Genomic DNA, 19,610 nt, shown 5'->3' with positions numbered 1-19,610 from the left:
ACTCGGCCATTCTCATGCACGGATTGCATCGCGCCGCTGCTCGGAAGCCTCCTTAGTCCCGCTCTGGAGAGATGCTGCTGGGATTGTACCGGTTCCAAGTCGGAGCGATAGAGGCTGTCAGTGTGCGCTTACTCTTGCGCCTCACACAGACACCGGCCGGCACCAGCCACACACCGCTTGTAACACTCCTGCGATGTAACGCTCCTGTGCTGATAGATGCGCCCAGAGGGGATGTCTGCGATGTCTGTGTGCCCTGCCACCCGCCTGGGGCACTCGCTAAGAATCGCCTGCTGCTGCAGGGCTGGATTAGTAGGAGTCCGTGCAAGATCTCCCCAGAGGCGCGCTGCTCTGCACAAGGATGTTCCGGGAGCACACCGGGCACTTCAGCTCTTCATCCAGCCGTCTGCTTTCCAGCACCATCTTCCTGCTGTCAGAAGCCTATGGGAGCTAGCCAGGGAGGACAAATCCAGCACCGCACTATGGATGGTCGCCATATCGCCGTTTCAGAAGAGGACAGGAAGTGGAGTTTCAGTAAGTTATTTCTTAATAAAGGCTTTGCAATTTTGAAATTTTAATTTGTCTTGGTGTTTTTTTCGTTGTTTTCTAACGAATTTTTAAAAAAATTTTTTTGATGTTACTGGTCCTTTAAATATCTAATGTATAGTTAGTTTGGCCACTAGGTGGCAGTGCTTTCTAAGTTGAAATGTGAAGTATAAAGTTATTGGTGCTGAAAAGTGGATAAAGAAAACAGGAACAGGAAATACGGTGGCCATTCTGGCAGTGATTAAGGGAGGGACAGTAGTCTATGTTCGGGAAAGGCAAAGTAAAAAGGATTGTGCCTCCAATTACCTGTTTTGACAAGATCACAGCAATAAACTGCTTATGAGACTAAACTGTTTATGAGAAACGCTTCCATACCTTGTGTCTCAGGGTTAAACAAAGACTCATATAAGCCACTGACTTGGCCCCTCCAGACTGAGTAAGCAGTATGGAGGCCTCCTGATGGCTGCCCGATTGATATTTGGCCTACAATTAATTAGATATCTATTGACCAGGTCTACAAATTCTGCCAGAGCTGCATTGATGCGCTCTCACCTGATGGGTTTCTGTAGGCCTGCAGTAGCAATGGGATCAGCCCATGCAACATGGCCTGATACAATGAGGCTTATATGTGTGTGTGTGTTTGTGTGTATATATTTGTATGTATACTGTATGTGTATTTGTTTTGCTATATCTAATTATATTTGCTTTGCAGAAAAAAAATAAGAAAGGATCTGTCGACATTACAAAAGTCAAGTGTGTAGAATTTGTAAAGAATGGATCTGATAATATTCCATGCCAATATAAATTTGCCTTTCAGGTAAGAACTGACTTGTTTTGAATCCTGAATAAAAGTTTAAGAATCATCTGAAATCATCCCCATCATTATTTATATTGCACCAGCAAGTTATGCAATTGGTAATTTGTGATAAGATGATGTATGATCCATATACAATGAATAGGTTTCTCTAAGGGCAGAGATTCAGGGAGATTAGCCGTCCGGCGACAACTCTCCTCTTCTTCGGGGCAACTAATCTCCCCGAACTGGGCAGGTGTCTATGGAGCAAAGCTGGGGGGGCGCCAGGCACGCACCTTCTCTGCCTCTCCTAACCCATAGTCCAGTCCCCGGTCCCAGCTCCGGTCGGCGTGTGCGGCCATTTTTGTACATGCGCAATGTCCCTTTTGTGTCGCTTCTTCTATCGCACGTGGGTTTTTTTGCACATGCGCACCCACGTTATGTGCGTGCACCTGTGCACCGCTACAACCGGCCAGGCTGTCTAGGGCCCGATGCTGATGTGCAGTGAATCAGCAGAAAAGAAGATGGGGAGCTACTGGGGCATCTTTGAAGACACAGATCTTTACTGCTAAAGGGCTGTGGTTGCCTTGGGCTGGTACAGAAGCCCAAAACATAATGTACAACAATTCTAGTCTACTTCGTTAGTTAGGCTTTAATTCTTTTTTGAAGATGATAACAGTGGCAATCTTGATACTTTTGTAGCTTTTGAGGACACAGCACAGATCTGCAAAGTTCCACAAATAGAACCTGTTATCCAGAATACTTGGGCCCTATGGCAGGAGCGGATTAATGCACAGGCTCCCCTAGACTATAGCCATCTTGCTTTTTCCAATCATTATTTCTATTTTATGATTTATTTTTATTTGTGCAACTGGGAAAAGGCGGCAGACAATGAGCAGGTGTGTAGATCAATTGATGTCATTGGCGAACACCGAAACCAACCTGGGATAGAGAGCTTAGTAAAAAACACTACGACATAGTCACACAAACAACTTTAATTAGCGTTGAGTCAGACCTGATAAATATCCCTACTTCTGCCAGATATCAATTAGTGACCAGCAGGGGGAAGAGAGAAAGTCAGATACAGGCAAGTGTTAACTGTCTAAATATTAATTACATTTTAGAGATTTGCACTAATAGTCTCTTTTTTCCCTGTTTCCAGATTGTTTATGAATCAAACACACTTTATGTGTTTGCACCGACCGCCGAAAGTCGATTCAAATGGGTGAAATTAATTAAAGAGGGTAATGTATTGGTGCCATTTTCCGTATTTTCTTTCTGCTATAATCTATATTAGGAGTGCCCAATACTTTACTAATGCGGAGTCTGCCTTTAGTGATGTTGTCCCATTATGATCTACATCCATAAAAGCATTGTTAGCTGCTGTTCCACGGAAAACTTTACTTACATGTTGATTTATGAGAAAATCTATATGGTTATATTTAAACATATATTTGTTATGTAACCTTAAAGGAATTGTTCAGTGTAAAAATAAAAACTGGGTAAATAGATAGGCTGTGCAAAATAAAAAATGTTTCTAATATAGTTAGTTAGGCACAAATGTAATGTATAAAGGCTGGAGTGATTTGATGTATAACAAGTCAGTCAGAACACTACTTCCTGCTTTTCAGCTCTCTTGGTTTACACTGACTGGTTACCCTGGCTACCAGACAGTAACCAATCAGAGACTTGAGGGGGGGGCCACATGGGTCATTTCTGTTGCTTTTGAATCTGAGCTGAATGCTGAGGGTCAATTGCAAACTCACTGAACAGAAATGTACCATGTGGCCCCCCTTCAAGTCGCTGACTAACTCAGAGTTATAGAGCTGAAAAGCAGGAAGATGGATTCTGGCTGTTTTATTAGACATCTGTTCACTCCAGCCTTTATACATTAGATTTTTGGCTAACTAACTATATTAGAAACATTTTTTATTTTGCACAGCCTATCTATTTACCAAGTTTTTATTTTCACACTGAACTATTCCTTTAATGTAATAAATATCTGAATGAAAAGAATGAAACATGAGGGTGATTTAGACAAGTTGTTTGTTGAGAGTCTTGAGATCTACTGATCATCAGCTAAAGGTCTACTGATAGATCCAGATCTACCTTTTGGGCACCCCTGATCTATCTATATATATATATATATATATATATAAAAATAGGCTGATCCCCATCAAACACAACATATTCTGTTACGTTCCCTCTGTTGAGTGCATCTATCTCTTGGCTATTTATGTTACCCATCAGTAAGGATGTATAGTCTGGGGGGTAGCTGAGGTGGATGAGTTCACTTGAGGTGGGGTCTGGGTTATATGTACAACTGTCCAGGCTATAAGTTAAGGTGGCCATACACGGAGAGATCCGCTCGTTTGGCGATGTTGCCAAACGAGCGGATCTCTCTCCGATATACCCACCTTGAGGTGGGCAATATCGGGCTGATCCGATCGTGGGCCCTAGGGCCCAACGATCGGATCCTAACGAATGGGAACGGGGGTCGGATTGCAGGACCGCATCAATGAACAGATGTGGCTGCGAACCGACGGGATTTTTTGTCCCATCCGATGGAGATCTTTCAGCCAGATCTCGATCGGGGAAGCCCGTCGGGGGGCCCCATACACGGGCAAATAAGCTGCTGACTCGGTCTATCGGCAGCTTTTATCGGCCCGTGTATGGCCACCTTAAGTGTTCCTCATCCCTGGCAGAACATATTGGTCTGCAATATTAGCAGGATTCTGGTTCATACTAACAGAAAGCATGGTACATGAAATTTTATACATCATGCTTTTCATTTAAAAAGCTGTACTGTACAGACTGGTCACTTTACCAGCTCTGGGTTAGTTTATAGTTTTTTTCTAATTTTTTTTATTCCTAATATTTACATATTTGAAGTGTTTAATAGCAATATCTTGATATGCGTCCACTTGCAGAAATAAAGAACAACAGCTTTATTATGTCTAAATACCACCCCCAGTTTTGGGCAGACGGGGTTTATCAGTGTTGCAGGCAAACGGAAAAACTGGCCCCGGGATGTGAAGAGTACAACCTTTTTGGAGACTGTAAGTGTCCTTATATATTTCATAATTTCAAATATGAAAATATATATATATTTACAAATAGCTTAAACTTACTGGCACACCCATGTAAAAATATTCACCTCTTTATTTACATCATATCAGAGTCCAAAGTTTCTGTCCTCATTAGGACCTTTTCCTTAATGAGGACCAAAACGTTGGACTCTGATATGATGTAAATAAAGAGGTGAAGATTTTTATATGGGTGTGGCGGTTTTTGATATTCGTGGATATACATAAATTACAAACGTCGCATACGGAAGAAAAGTTGCCTTGGAGTGCATATACGCAGTAGACTGATATATATATATATATATATATATATATAGCATATTGCATATAATTAATATTTTTTTCTTATATTCTACATTTGCTTACATTGTATTCAATTCTTTTAAATTAAAACCAGTCTCTGTTTATGTTTAACATCATCACATGGTTCTGCAATGTCCAAGGACATTGCAAAACGTGTTGGTTTGAGGAAATTGAGGAAACGGAGACCCAAATGAAAGAGCAGCATATCCTGCCATTTTATTTATAGCTTTATAAACACTTCCATATAGTTTTATGGTGTTATATTAAGCATTTTGCCAATATATATGTATATATATTTATGTCTTCGGTCCCTGCTTCCTCCTGCACCCATGCTTTTAACAGTATGCTGTGTGTCTGCACACCCACTCCTTTTCAGTGGCTATGATTTGGTAATACGGTAAATATCTGTAAATACTGCCAGTCACCCACAGAGCTTTTTTTTGCTTATACCCAAATTTTAGTGATAAATAATAATAAAATAATGACCCCTACCCCAGTGTAATCAAATTCTACCTAGACCTCTGGTCTTCATAACGGAGATCCAACTATACCTTATTTAATTTCCCCTATAGAAGCCCCTCTGTGAAAATTAACTAGAAGCTTTGTAGGTGATTATGTATAAATGTTTGTAAAGCCTCAGTGGGGCTGGTTGTGGAAAATGTTAAAAAAAATCAATGTTTTGGTAATTCGTTTTATTATTAGGTTAGGGGTTACATTATCTTTTTCTAAGAAGCAATTATAACATGACAACACCAAGCACCATTTACAAAGATATATTTCCCAGGGTATTTATGGGACTAGTGTATTATAAATATATAAAGGCTCCTTTAGCTACTTCAATTGCTGCAGGTCTCTGTGCCACCCCATGAATACAACACCGTCTGCATTCAGCAACATTATATTTATGAGGGACAGGGGGAGGCATTCACTGTCCACTACCAGTCTACTAACTTGCATGTCATTCAGACTTACAAGGGAGCGGTGATGAGGCCCTGTGCTACCTATGGTAGGTGATAATAACAGGTTTGGCCTGTACATACTGATCATGCGCTCTGCATATCAAAATTGTTTTTTTTTTAGCTTGCACTAAATGCAGAGGACAGCCTAACCCAGGGCAGAAATTCCCCATAAATGAGCACAACGGGGGGACTTCTTGTGCCCACTTAGTGCTTTTGCCTTTCTGTCCCTGGTCTTTCTAAATGTATCTTATTCTGTTGCTTTAAGAATCTTGTATGCAATAATTTATTAGAGACACAGAGAGGCACTAAAGATCACCGCTACTGAAAGCAAGGCAAGCAGGTGAACCATGTCATCTTGTCACCACTTTCCCTGTCATAGACGGAGAAACAATCCGACTACGGCAGATGTTGGTGGTGAAAAGTGGGCGTTTTGACTTCTTGAGAAGCCACATTTGTCATAGACCTAAAGCAACAATGTGACACAGATTCTGTTGATGCAAAACTTGACTATCAACTTTTAAAAAATAAATAAAAAAATGCACTTTTGTTTAACAAGATTTACATCAAATAATTGATCATCTTGCTCCAACCCCCATCCATTTTGGAGTATAGTACATAGAAATAGAGTCAGAATCACCATTGTTTGAACCTAACAATCTTATACTTCACGTTCTTTTCCTTTTCCACCACTAATCATAATTTTTTTTTTTTAGTCACAAGGAAACCTCTACCTCCCACACCAGATGCTATTAGGGTAAGAATTACAGTCTTTGCAAATATTCGTATACACACAAATATTGAACAGTTGTAATAAAACCTACCTGCCCTGGTGGTCTAGTGGGGCAGTGGGGACGCCCGCCGCGTGGTCCTCTTCCTGCGCCATCTTGCGTTCCTTAGGGCGTGCGCAGCGCGCCTGCATGTTGTTTATAGGCGCAAACACGCCAGCACGTTTTGGCGCGAATGTGCACATTTTTGGCACCAATTCTTTCCCCTATAAAAGGCCCATTCTGACTGACTGACAGATGCCCGTGATAAAACTTGGTTTCTAGTGGTTTCCTGAGCCTTGTGCATCTGATCTGTATCCTGTTTGTTTGATTACCCGTGTTTGACCCAGCCTGTTCTTGACTACTCAGCATTCTGTATCCTGACCCTTGCCTGCCTATGACAACTCTTCCAGCTTAACCCCTTAAATGACAACCTGGTTTGACCCTTGCCTGCCTGACGATTCTGATATCCGCCTGCCTCGACCCAGCCTGTCTGACCATCCTTCTGCCTAATCCTTTTATACCGTGACCCAAAAAGACTTTGCTAACAGCCGTGCCCCTTTGCCAGCCAGAACATCTCGCCTTGTACCCCTCGTTAAGTCCAGGTGGCACCCAAGTAAGCTGAGGGCTCCTCCCGAAGCCCAACGGTGGTCACACTACTGGTGAAGCCGAGCCGAGACCAGGGTGCTTGGCACTTGTTCTGGTATTGGGTGTCGGTCGTGACAACAGTCATCCTAATAATTTTGCTTTGACTAATGTATCAAGACGAAATACTTGTAAAGTGAAGTATTATTCAAATATGGACTATGGAAGCAAATTTGTTACTAAAGTTGTAAAGAGTCACAAAGATCTTTATTCAAGATATACAATGATTTGAACAAGTATACAAAGTCAATGCAAAGCAGCACTAACTCAATACAAACATTATTTTGCTATCTTTTGGCATTAGGCAAGACCACCACCTCCACGTCCTCCAGACCCAGAACCTGAGGATAATGGACAAGAAACTGTAATAGCAATGTTTGACTTCCATCCAGTTGAACCGCATGATCTCCGGCTAGTGACTGGAGAAGAATATTTTGTGATGGAAAAGAAGGATGCTCATTGGTGGAAAGCAAGGGATAAATATGGGTGCGTATGGTGTATGGATGGCATGTTGTGTGGTTTTAGCACAGCTACAATTAATTGAGTTAATAATGTACATATCTAGCTAAACTTTATACATACATTTAGTACATTATGGCCTGTAGTTTTGTATTCTCTAGGACAGACATAGTTACAAGTATATTAGATCCTCTGGAACCATAGATCTCTAGAGACACTTGGCAGTTTATCTGGTATTAGTATAGGACTAGCGATGCACTGAATTCAGGATTCAGTTCAGGATTCGGCCAGGGTTAGGCCTTTTTCAGCAGGATTCAGAGGCCGAATCCTTCTGCCCGTCTGAACCAAATCCTAATTTGCATATGCAAATTAGGGACAGCTAGGGAAATCGTGTGACTTTTCATCACAAAACAAGGAAGTAAATAATGTTTTCCCCTTCCCACCACTAATATGCATATGCAAATTAGGATTCGGTTCAGTATTCAGCTGAATCTTTCACAAAGGATTCAAGGGTTTGGCTGAATCCAAAATAGTGTATTCGGTGCATCCCTATACAGGACCTCACAACTATATGCAGCTGTTAAGAAGCGTCTTGTTATCTTCATGTGTGTGCTCAATAGTTGGTAGCAATGCACTAATCCATTAACTGACCTAATACAAAATCATAGTGTAGTCCACACAACCAACACGGTTTTAAAGATTCAAAACTGTAAAATTAACTGTTAAGCCTTTAAAGATACACCCACAGTACCAGTTTCTACTAAACCTGTGATCTAGCTATAACTTATGAGCTGATGTGACCTATGAGTTCGAATTATTTTCATATTAACTCTTAGCTGCAAAAAGAATCACAAGCATTTGAATGTTAATTATTTATTTTTCTTAAAAAGGTGAGTGCTTGAGTACAAGTACCTTGTATCAATGTATATGTCTGTGGGGCTCATTTATTATAGCCCCAGATTTAAGTGCAAGATCTACTGGGCAGGGACCTACTTTTATATATATATATATATATATATATATATATATATATATATATATATATATATATATATATATATAGAGTACTTTTATGCACTGTACAGCGCTGCTGCTCCTTAACAGCGCTTCACAAATAAAGTTATACATACATGGATAAACAAGAAGCAAAATAGGATCCCTTTGTGCTTATGCACAGACTACTTCAGAGGAATAGGCTGTACTCTACACCACAAGCTGGAATAATAATGCCTACAGGCAGGTAGTAAGTACAGTACATTGCTGTCCTGCACCTTGTGGATCCTGGCACTCCCAAGCCTGAGCATCTGAATCCATATTTGCCCAGTGTTGATAAATACATGTTCGTATGTTTCTCAGTGCGAGTGACTGTGCTTCTTAGGGTAAACAATGCACCCTTCTTATTTCAGACAACAAGGCTATATTCCAAGCAACTATGTAACGGAGAAGACATCAGACAATCTAGATCAATATGAGTAAGTATTCTTTAGTATGATTATTATTAATAATAATAATAACAACATATATTTATAAAGTGTCAGCATTAAACATATGAAATTTACATACAAAAACAACCAATAACCGATACAAGTGGGAAAGAGGGACCTGCCCTTTCATATAGAAAATAACACTATAATAATAAGAAATAATATCAGTAGGGTTAAATACAGTTTTTGTTTTAATGAAAGACAGTGTGGTAGAAGTTTATGAGAATGATGTTAATCTATTGCATTCCTATGGGGCAGATTTACTAAGCTCGAGTGAAGGGTTCGAATGAAAAAAACTTCGAATTTCAAAGTATTTTTTTGGGTACTTCGACCATCGAATGGGTCGAATTTGATCGAATCGAATGATTCGAATGATTCAAAGTAAAAATCGTTCGACTATTCGAATATTCGATTGTCTAAATACTGTCTCTTTAAAAAATACTTTGGCTACATACTTCGCCACTTTAAACCTACCGAGGTGTAATGTTAGCCTATGGGGACCTTCCCCAGCATTTTTCTAACATTTTTTTGATCGTATAAAAATCCTTCGATCGATCGCTTAAAATTGTTCGAATCGTTCAATTCAAAGGATTTTATCATTCGATCGAATGATTTTTACTTCATTTGCGATAAATCCTTTGAATTCGATATTCGAATTCGAAAGATTTAACTTTGAGGGTCGAATTCGAGGGTTTATGAACCCTCGAAATTCGACCCTTGATAAATGTGCCCCCAAGTGTCAGGAAAATAATGTAAATAAATGTACATACTGGTGACTAAAAAAAGCCAGTGTAATTTCTTATAGTATAATATGTATAAAGCTCTATAATGATTTTATATAAGTGAAAATTGTGACCTAAAGTGTTTTTAAAAACTGGTACCACTAACTACCCTGTATACATAGCATTTTACACTTTTCACAACAGAAAGTCACCTCACCCCACCTGAATTTGTCTCATTGTTTTATTGAGTCGTGCCTGATATGGTTAGCCTTTCATTAAAGAAAAAAATAGCCACATAAATTAGTTTATTAGGTTTCTGGACTGGATTATTTCAGTGATCATGGTGCATGACATTAATTCATGTGGAAGAAGCATTGTGCTGTACACTATTTTTGGGGATCTGTAAATACGAAAATCAATTATATAAACAATTTATAAAAGAGTTGTACATCTCAGAAACCTGAACGTAACCTTGTCCATGTGTTTTTCTTAGATGGTACAGCAGAAATATGAACCGAAGTAAAGCAGAGCAGCTACTTAAAAGTGAGGTATGCATTCTGGCACTGTTTCGAAAGATAATATGGGGAGGTTTGGCTGAAATGAGAGAAGGAAAGGCGCAAAAGGCAATGGGGTACATAATGGAAGCAGGAGAACATTATGGAAAAGTTTGGAGAGAAGAAAAGGGTCAAGAGCGAATGTGGAGAAGGAAAGAGCATAATAGAGATAGTGGAAAAGCACATTTGAAGATTAGGAAAGGAGGAAAAATGTTTAAAACGGAAAGATAAAATGAGAGGAAGACAGAAGTGGGAAAACAGGAGTAAATATTAGAGAACCACCTAAGAGGAGAAAGAACAAATGAAGGTCAAAAACAACAAAAGGGTAGTGAAGCAGAGTAAAGCGTTGGATGAACATAGAGAAGAAAATGTAACTGGGTCATGTGTATTATAGGTGCTAAGAGTGCACACAGTCAGTATAATTATATATCAATATATATATTGCATATAATTATAACTTCCAGAAATGTATTTGGGGCATTCAGATTACCTGTAACTAATTTTGTGTGTGTGTTCTGTATGTACAATTGCCTGTGTGCCAGTTATTTGCTGTCAGGTAAATGAACAGCACATATACTTACAGATGCAAAATCATAAAATAGTAATGTGAATGATAACTAATCTCAGGTGTCTTAACTTGTAGGATAAAGAAGGGGGCTTTATTGTAAGAAACTCAAGTCAAGCTGGACTATATACGGTGTCACTTTATACAAAATACGGAGGGTAAGTAAGAAAAGAATCCATCATGTTACTCCATAACATGAATTAAAATATGAATCCATCAATTAATTCTAAATATATAATAAGGCAATAATATGCACTCATGCTTGCAGGTCAAGTTACTGAGCACTCTCAAGGAGAGTTTCATACTTCTACATAGAGACACGCCGATATAATTAAGTTTTATTTTACAAAAATATAAAGCTTATTTACCAGTGGGGAGCAAGGTGCTAAAATCAATTAAAATGGAGAAAGGTGCAAAGTGTAAAAAAAGGTCCATAGTATCATAGTTGTTGCCCACAATACTCACCCTTAGAAAGGGCATCTGTTGGAGTTAGGATCAAACAGCTCAAGTATGGTTGCACCTGACTTGTGAATTGTACAATGGCAGACACCACTTGGGCCTTGCCTAAATAAACCTAATCATTTAAATAGCATTTTATATAGATTTGTATTTACAGGTATGGGATCTGGAAACCCATTATCCAGCATGCTCCTATGTATGGAAAGGCAGTCTCCCATAAACTCCATTTTATCCAAATAATCCAAATTTCTTTAAAAAGAAATTCTCTGTAATAATAAAAACAGTACCTTGTACTTTATTCAACCTGAAATATAACTATTCCTTATTGGGAACAAAATCAGCCAATTTTTTTTTAATGTTTATATATCATGTTTATAGTGGACTTAAGGTATGAAGATCTACATTATGGAAAGATCTGTGATCTGGAAAACCCCAGGTTCTGAGCATTCTGGAAAACAGGTCCCATGCCTGTATAAAAATACCTCAGAGCTTTGTAAAAAATATTATGAAATTGTAAAGTTTAAACAGAATAATTACTGTGTTCATGCTAACTTACTAGGTAGGGATGGGCGAATTTTTTCACCTTGTTTCGCTGCAAAAATGACGCCCATAGACTTGTATGGTGTCGTGATTCAAAAAAAAAAGAAGCGCGTCAAAATAATTTCGCTGCGTGACAAAAATTTTTTGACGCCCATAGACTTTAATGGGTGTCTGTGACATTTCGCACAAATTTTTGGCGAAACTAAACAGGTCAAATTCGCCCATCCCTATTTATAGGCAAATCTCTGATGCACTATGGGCCATATTTATCAAAGAGTGAAGTTAGAGATCGCCCAGTCCGCTAGAGTGAAATTCCGCCACTCTCCATTAATTTCAATGGCATTTTTAAAGGCGTATTTATCAAAGGTCGAAATTTCATTTTGACCCATTGATAAATACGCTTTTAAAAATCTCATAGAAATGAATGGAAAGTGGTGGTAATTCACTCTAGAGGACTGTGGTGATCTCTAACTTCACTCTTTGATAAATATGGCCCATAGTGCATCTTAGCAGAGATTTGCCTATAAATAGGGATGGGCGAATATAAAAAAATATACCCCTATGACTCTTGATTAAGAATAACGTTATTATATGTTGGGTTTCAGAGAAGGCTCCACGTACATAAGACACTACCATATCAAAGAAACACCATATCCGAAGAAGTACTACTTAGCTGAAAAACACGTCTTTGACACAATCCCAGAGATGATTGAGTACCATAAGCACAATGCAGCTGGTAAGCACGGGCAACTTTCTGTGGAGTAAGTATGGGTGGGAAACATAAATGTGACAGTCCAGACAATATTCTCTGCGGATTTTACTTTAAGAATCTGACTTTCCTTTAAAAAATGGGGGATCTCTCCCTTTTTATGTACCTACCTATCATGCTGAATCTTCTAGAACAGGGGTCCCCAATTTTTTTTTTTATCTTGGAGCCACATTCCCATATAAAAAGAGCTGGGGAGCAACACAAGTGTGAAAAAACAGGGATACAGAAATAGGCACAGGTTTAAAGCTACAGGGAGCAACATCCAGGGGGTTGGTGAGCAACATGTTACTCTCGCAGGCCCGGACTGGCAATCTGTGGGGTCTGGCAAATGCCAGAGGGGCTGCTGTATGGTTCCATAGAAAGTTACCAAATAGTGGGCTGGTAGGGGGCTGTTTGGGCCTCTTTGTACTTGGAATGGCAGGGCCTATTTTGACTCCCAGTCCAGTCTCAAGCCACTGGTTGGGGATCACTGTTCTATAACAATGTTTGGATTAAGTTGTCAGACCCTTATTGCATCCCATTTTTATATGAATATTTTGTAAGTGGTGAGCTGTTCAAATATATATTGTTTATAAGGGCAGAATAACAGTGTAGGGCCAGGGATCCACCCAAAAACCTCAGACCACAGGCCCACTCTCCAAACAATTTTTAATTTTTTCTTCTCTCACTTTTTTTCTTCTCTTAATTACTTCTCCTTAGATATTATCATCCATCCTTCCCTGCATTTCTTTTGTTTGTAATCATAAAGAATTTAGAATTGGGGAATAGCCATGATACAGGCATACAAAGCAAATGGAAGAATGAGCAGGCGGGCCCACCGACACCTGGCAGTTTTTCGGGTCGCCTGGTGGCGGGCCAGTCTGAAATGGTCGAATAATAATCTGTTAAATCTGATTTGCATTTTGTTTGGGTTAGCAACTTCATGCACACAGTGTAAAGACTATAATAGGGCTTGTCCTAGTGAAACCCAAATGAAAGTAGCAAAGGTGTTTGTCATACTTTGCAGTTTTTATCTTGGAAATGTAATTTATTGCAAGCAATGCATGGTGGTTATATTCATGGCCCTCCTGGCTTGTAGCTCATAGCCTTTGTTCTGTATTGTAATTATTATTATTTGTATTGTAATGTTGCACTTAATTAGTGTTAATTGTGTTGTCTGTGAACATTCAAGTAAGAATTTCATTGTTCTGTGTACCCTGTACTCTACATATGACAATACATCTTTGAAGCTCTTGAATCTTTCTGAGAAGGTAGTAAATGTACCAGTTGTATTAAACACACCGTTTCTTTTTCTCAAGGTCTTGTCACCAGGCTCCGTTACCCATTATGCTCAAAAAACAAGTCTGCACCAATGACAGCGGGATTCAGTTATGGTATGGTGATCGGTAATCACTGTGTAAACTGTTCTAGTGGATGATCCATTTAGTATTATAATGGTCAACTCAAACTTCCATCAGATTATGTTAAAAGTTGGAAACTGACAAAGTTTGTCAACATTTGTTATATTAGCAGTTTGCATTAAAGGGGTTGTTCCCCTTTAAGTTAACTTTTAGTAGGTATGTTATAGAATGGCCAAATCTAAGAAACTTTTCAATTGGCCTTCATTTTTAATTATTTGCCTTTTTCTTCTTACTCTTTCTAGCAACTGGGGGTCACTGACCCCATCTAAAAAGCAAGTGCTCTGTAAAGCTACAAATGCATTGTTATTGCTACTTTTTTATACTCATCATGCTATTCAGGCCTCTCCTATTCATATCTCAGTGTTCAAATCAATCATGGTTGCTAGGGTAATTTGGACCCTAACTACCGGATTGCTGAAATTGCAAACTGGAGAGCTGCTGAATAAAAAGCTGAATAACTCAAAAACCACAAATAATAAAAAATGAAAACCAATTGCAAATTGTCTCAGAATATCCTTCTACATCATACTAAAATTAATTTAAAGTAATTTAAAGGTATGTTATAGAATGGCCAATTTAATTGGCCATTCTATAACATACTAAAAAAGACATCCCGCTGGTTAGAATGTGACTGGTGCCTCACAAGGAAACTTTGGGCGACTTCGGAAAATGAAGCGCTCCGTGTGCCATCCCACCTGCGATTTACATTCTAGCCGGCGGAAAGGATTTTCGGGGGGGTTAGTTGCACGAAGAAGAGCAGGTTTGATGCTGGGCAACTAATCTCCCCGGAATCTTAGTGTGTGTCACCACCCTAAAAAAAGTTACGTAAATTGCAAAAATGCGTCAAATAGGACTCAATTTTAGTTTTTTAAAGGTTAAATTTTCCTGAAAACAATTTCTTTTTGTGCAGATAAATGGGAAATAAACCCTTCTGAGCTCACATTCATGAAGGAACTGGGAAGCGGCTTATTTGGTGTCGTACGTCTTGGAAAATGGCGGGCCCAGTACAAAGTGGCAATTAAAGCAATTCGAGAAGGTGCAATGTCTGAAGAGGATTTCATAGAGGAAGCTAAAGTTATGATGTGAGTGTTTATCAAACAAAAAAGAATGTAATGTTTCCCAAAAATTCATTGAGAAACCAAATGACCAAATGTTTCCCACCAAACAGTGATGGAGGTTATAATACACCTAGTTAATAGAATGATGTTTTTAGTAGGTATGGTCAGTATCCGTTTTAGTAGGCCTGCTACAATCCAGATGTTCCTGAACATCTGAAAAAGGCAGTATGACATCCTTCTGGAATCTGTAGGTCATATCAAGGGGGATGATGGTTGTTGATAGGGCTGGGCTCAAGGCAAGCCGCACCCTGGTTGTCCCACTTCCCTCCTGCTTATCACCTTAGCTCGTCATCCACCTGACACCCCAAATCCCCATGTAGTAAGACAGCAGCAGGGAGATTCTGTGTGCCAGCCATTCAAAAGGGTGGAAACTACGGGAAGGAAGGCAGAGGAGATATTGCCTAGCTATTGTGCCAGCATTACGCACTAGGCATGTGACTCTATTGCCTACCCACTTCTGATTTTGGAGTTAATTCTATATTAACTCTGGAATAAGCACTCAGAATTTAGAAGGAACAGTTGGGCAGTATACTCTCTTTTTGAACATTAGGATATATAAAGGGCTTCTAAGTTAACTGCTGATTTGTTTTGATTGTACTTGTAAGAATCAGGAAGTAGGACGTAACTGACAGAATTCAGCTAGGGATAACTGTGCTCAAAAGTCAGTGCCATGTACCCTCAGTGTCAGGGGGGGCACCTGGCCAGGATACTCTTTATAAAAGTTTTAGATTTCCAGTTGACCATAGATTTTCTGCACTAGTTAAAGGCGTAATTAGAGTGTACAATCCAATGGTGCAGAGATTTATATACATATGATTAAACTTTCTTCATAAGAATCTATGTACAATGTTTGTCCTATATAAACAAGAGACAGATAATTGTAGAATCTAATTGGTGGCTGAGGCCTTTATGCCTGTAATGCCCTTATTTTCAGTTCTTCCCTATACCTGTTCTGGTTCTATAAAAGAGAAGAAAAGTCACTTTACACTTGGTGCCAAAAGTTAGGCACCCGCAAGTTGTTGTATTTACTTACACTCCAGGCTGGTGCTCCTATCAGCAGAAAACTGCACCGTCCCGGGGTTCTTCCAGCGAGCACCATGGAGCGATCCTCTTCCGGCCTCCTCTTTCAGCTCGTGGTTGCACATGCGCAATAGAGCGAAAAGCCAAACTTTAATTAAAAAGCCGGTTATTTCATTCTACTGCTCATGCGTCTGTCCTGGGAAAATTGAAAAGTGAAGAGGATCGTTCCGCGGGGCTTGCTGGCAGAACCCCGGGCCAGTGCAGTTTTCTGTTGATAGGAGCACCGGGCCCGAGTGTCAGGTAAGTAAATATAATCACTTGGGGTTGACTAACTTTTGGAACCCCGAAGTGTAAAATGGCTTTCCTTCTCCTTTAACTGAAGTGTTTTCTTTTCATTCCCATTGCTATTATACTGATGGGATTGTTTCTCTTCTAGGAAACTGGCTCACCCTAAATTAGTGCAGCTGTTCGGTGTTTGCACACAACGACGGCCAATTTACATCGTAACTGAATTCATGGAACATGGCTGCCTGCTCAATTATTTGCGCCAAAGACACGGGCAGTTCAGCCCAGACATTCTGCTCAGTATGTGCCAAGATGTGTGTGAAGCCATGAGCTACCTGGAGCAGAGTAATTGCATTCATCGAGATTTGGTAAGAACAAAGTGCATAATATATTTCAAATTATTTTGTGTGCATGTATTTAGTATTCTCATATTTGTGTAGATGTAGCTAGTGCTTATATACTCTTATTAACTGATTAATACCAGGATCTTCTCAGTCTTTATTACTGGTATTACTGCCTGTTTGCCGGACAGATGCAGAAGCTTACAATATATCTTTTCTGTTATAGGCCGCCAGGAACTGCTTAGTAAATGAAACTGGGGTAGTAAAAGTATCTGATTTTGGAATGACAAGGTAAGAATGATCTAACGTTTGGAAGGTCTGTTGTACTTGTGAGAGTTACACAGATGCAGGCAATATATTCTTTAGAAGAAATGGAGAGAACTATAGAAAGGGTACAAGGGGAGGCATAAATGTTTCATGGCTGACACTCTTCTGTATTATTAGGTACGTCCTTGATGACCAGTACACAAGCTCCTGTGGGGCAAAATTCCCAGTAAAATGGTCACCTCCAGAGGTTTTTAACTACAGCAAATTTAGCAGTAAATCTGATGTATGGTCATTTGGTAAGACAATTTTTACTTCTTACATTTGTACAGCAATTACACAGTTTTGTTCTAGAACAGTATGATTATATTATTGAGGTAGCATTGCTACAACAAGCCTAGGTTTTGGATTTGATTCCAACCAGGGTGAACTGTGTGTGTGAGTTTTTGTTGGTTTGTGTGCGATTGCACTGGATGTTCCAGTTTCCAGGTCCAGGAAGACAGCACTTGGTTAAATGTTTCTGTGTGAATATGGCCCCTATGTGTGTGTGTGTGTGTGTGCTTGATAGTTGTGTTAAGGAAGCCACATTATAAGCTCCGCTGGGATGGGGTAATGAGTAAACTGGAGGTTCCCAAACTTCAGAGGATGGAGGCACCGTGTCTATAGGCTATTAAGAAGAGACCTTCGGGGAGAGCTGCTGTTATGATCTCTGGCTTGGGAGGCTGTAGAAATGTTGAAATAAAAACTGGGAGATTGTAACTACACTGTGTAAAATACTGTGTAAATACTATGTAATATGCATCCACAGTTTAACTCAAGGACAAAGAGCAGTTTTTTATTGCATAATGGCTGCTTGAGTAGATGCATATGCAAGTGTATAGGGCAGATTTATCAAGGGTCGAATTTCGAATTTGAAAAACTTCGAAATCCGAATTCAAAAAGACCAGCAGAAATTGAAGCTTTTTTTTTTGGCCGAATAGGTCAGTTTTCTATTGAATCATACGAATTGAAATAATGGCGCATTCGATCGAATTAGATTCAAAGTTTTTCCAAAAAAGCCCTTCGATTGTGAAGTCCACCAATTGACTCCAAATAGGTTCTATGGGTTCCCCCATAGGCTAAAACTGCGTTTTGTGTCATAAACACGTAATCATAGCCTATGATTAAGTTTTTATGACACGAAACGCGTAAGGCTGTGGACACAATAAACTTTCTTCACTTTGAACTATTTGCCTGGTGGAAGTTTGCCTTCATGGAGTGCCTGCTCCAAAAGGTTTCTTTAAAATAAACATGTTTCCAAACATCCAGAAGGGTGAATGATTTTCCATTCCATTATTTCAGGTGTGTTAATGTGGGAAGTGTTCACTGAGGGCAAAATGCCATTTGAGTCGTATTCCAATGTGGAAGTGGTAGAGATGGTAACAAGAGGAGAACGCCTGTATCGGCCAAAGCTGGCCAACAAAATCATATTCAGTGTGATGATGGCCTGCTGGCATGAGGTATGGCTTTCACGTATTCACTTTCATAAAAAATGCCTAAAGGAAAAATGTTGTGGCTTTATGGCCAAACCGCTCTGTGGAGGGAAAAGTGGCATATCAGCCATTGCTATACTATAATAAATAATAATAATAATATGACTGGTCCACCAGATGGAACTTAACAAATGGGAGCTTATAACATAGTCTGCCACTCTGTGCCTGTGAGTTTTTGCCAGTATGTTTTTAAGAAGGCCGTTAATTGTGATATGTTTTTTAATTCTAGAAGCCCGAAGGAAGGCCCAAATTCTTCGATCTGATGAAACAAATAGAATTCATATTAGAAGGGGAAATATGAACAGAACATTTCAAAGACATTCTAATGACGTTTGTGAACTAGTACTTTGCCTGGTAGAATGTCCAGCCTACTGACAGTCTATGGTGTTCTGCTTCGGTTCTGTGGATTCTGCATGGTTTACAGAACAGAAGATGGAACACTAAGAAGAAACCAACGGTGGTTCCCGGAGGCCTTATGACCACAGACCTATGTTGGATGGAGAAACCTTAACCATTTCATCTGTAAGGGCTGAAAGTCATTCTCAACAAGTTTTCAGCACATTGAATGAAATTCTTTTTTTTTTTTATGCGAGCGGCAAAACAAACCTGCCCAACTGTTAAAATCTAATGAAATTTGGATTTTTCTTGTACGTACCAAGCATATTTAATCTGTACGTTGTATATATTTAATATATTTATATGGAATAAAAAATGTCACTACTGTGAGGCCTGCTTATTACACCTTGATGAATACAAGACGGATGGATGTGGATGGAGTGGGTAGAGATGAGATTCCGGGAGATCAGCTAGTAATAGGCTTCATTTGTTTATCCTGTAAAGTATAAGGGCCTAGATTTATGTATTAGAGGTAAAGGGATGTCATTTTTGTAATGTTCCCTATCAGGGATCCAGTGTGGGCTGAGTAAGCAAGAGAGGGGTCTAAATTACCCCCTAAACACCTGCTTTGGGAATAGGGTTGCTGCCTTTTAATGGGTGGCTGGTCCA

General features: G+C 39.5%; 1 protein-coding gene across 3 annotated transcripts in view; it reads left to right on the top strand.

Moving 5' to 3' along the window:
* The window catches only part of tec.S (tec protein tyrosine kinase S homeolog), a 79,468-nt gene extending 60,142 nt beyond the window's left edge, over positions 1-19,326 (top strand). For all 3 annotated transcript variants that reach the window (XM_041579457.1, XM_018243133.2, XM_041579458.1), the window contains exons 3-18: positions 1,256-1,360; positions 2,499-2,580; positions 4,267-4,395; positions 6,398-6,438; positions 7,398-7,579; positions 8,959-9,024; positions 10,252-10,306; positions 10,956-11,035; positions 12,482-12,612; positions 13,944-14,018; positions 14,956-15,127; positions 16,620-16,836; positions 17,036-17,100; positions 17,254-17,372; positions 18,415-18,572; positions 18,835-19,326. In XM_041579457.1, the coding sequence (XP_041435391.1) occupies positions 1,256-1,360; positions 2,499-2,580; positions 4,267-4,395; positions 6,398-6,438; positions 7,398-7,579; positions 8,959-9,024; positions 10,252-10,306; positions 10,956-11,035; positions 12,482-12,612; positions 13,944-14,018; positions 14,956-15,127; positions 16,620-16,836; positions 17,036-17,100; positions 17,254-17,372; positions 18,415-18,572; positions 18,835-18,906 (1,749 nt within the window). In that variant the 3' untranslated portion in view covers positions 18,907-19,326. The remainder of the gene's footprint in view (positions 1-1,255; positions 1,361-2,498; positions 2,581-4,266; positions 4,396-6,397; positions 6,439-7,397; positions 7,580-8,958; positions 9,025-10,251; positions 10,307-10,955; positions 11,036-12,481; positions 12,613-13,943; positions 14,019-14,955; positions 15,128-16,619; positions 16,837-17,035; positions 17,101-17,253; positions 17,373-18,414; positions 18,573-18,834) is intronic.
* Positions 19,327-19,610: the final 284 nt, after the last annotated feature.

Source organism: Xenopus laevis, chromosome 1S (assembly GCF_017654675.1).
Source record: "Xenopus laevis strain J_2021 chromosome 1S, Xenopus_laevis_v10.1, whole genome shotgun sequence".
NCBI lineage: Eukaryota > Metazoa > Chordata > Amphibia > Anura > Pipidae > Xenopus > Xenopus laevis.
This window is presented reverse-complemented; position numbering and strand designations above follow the sequence as displayed.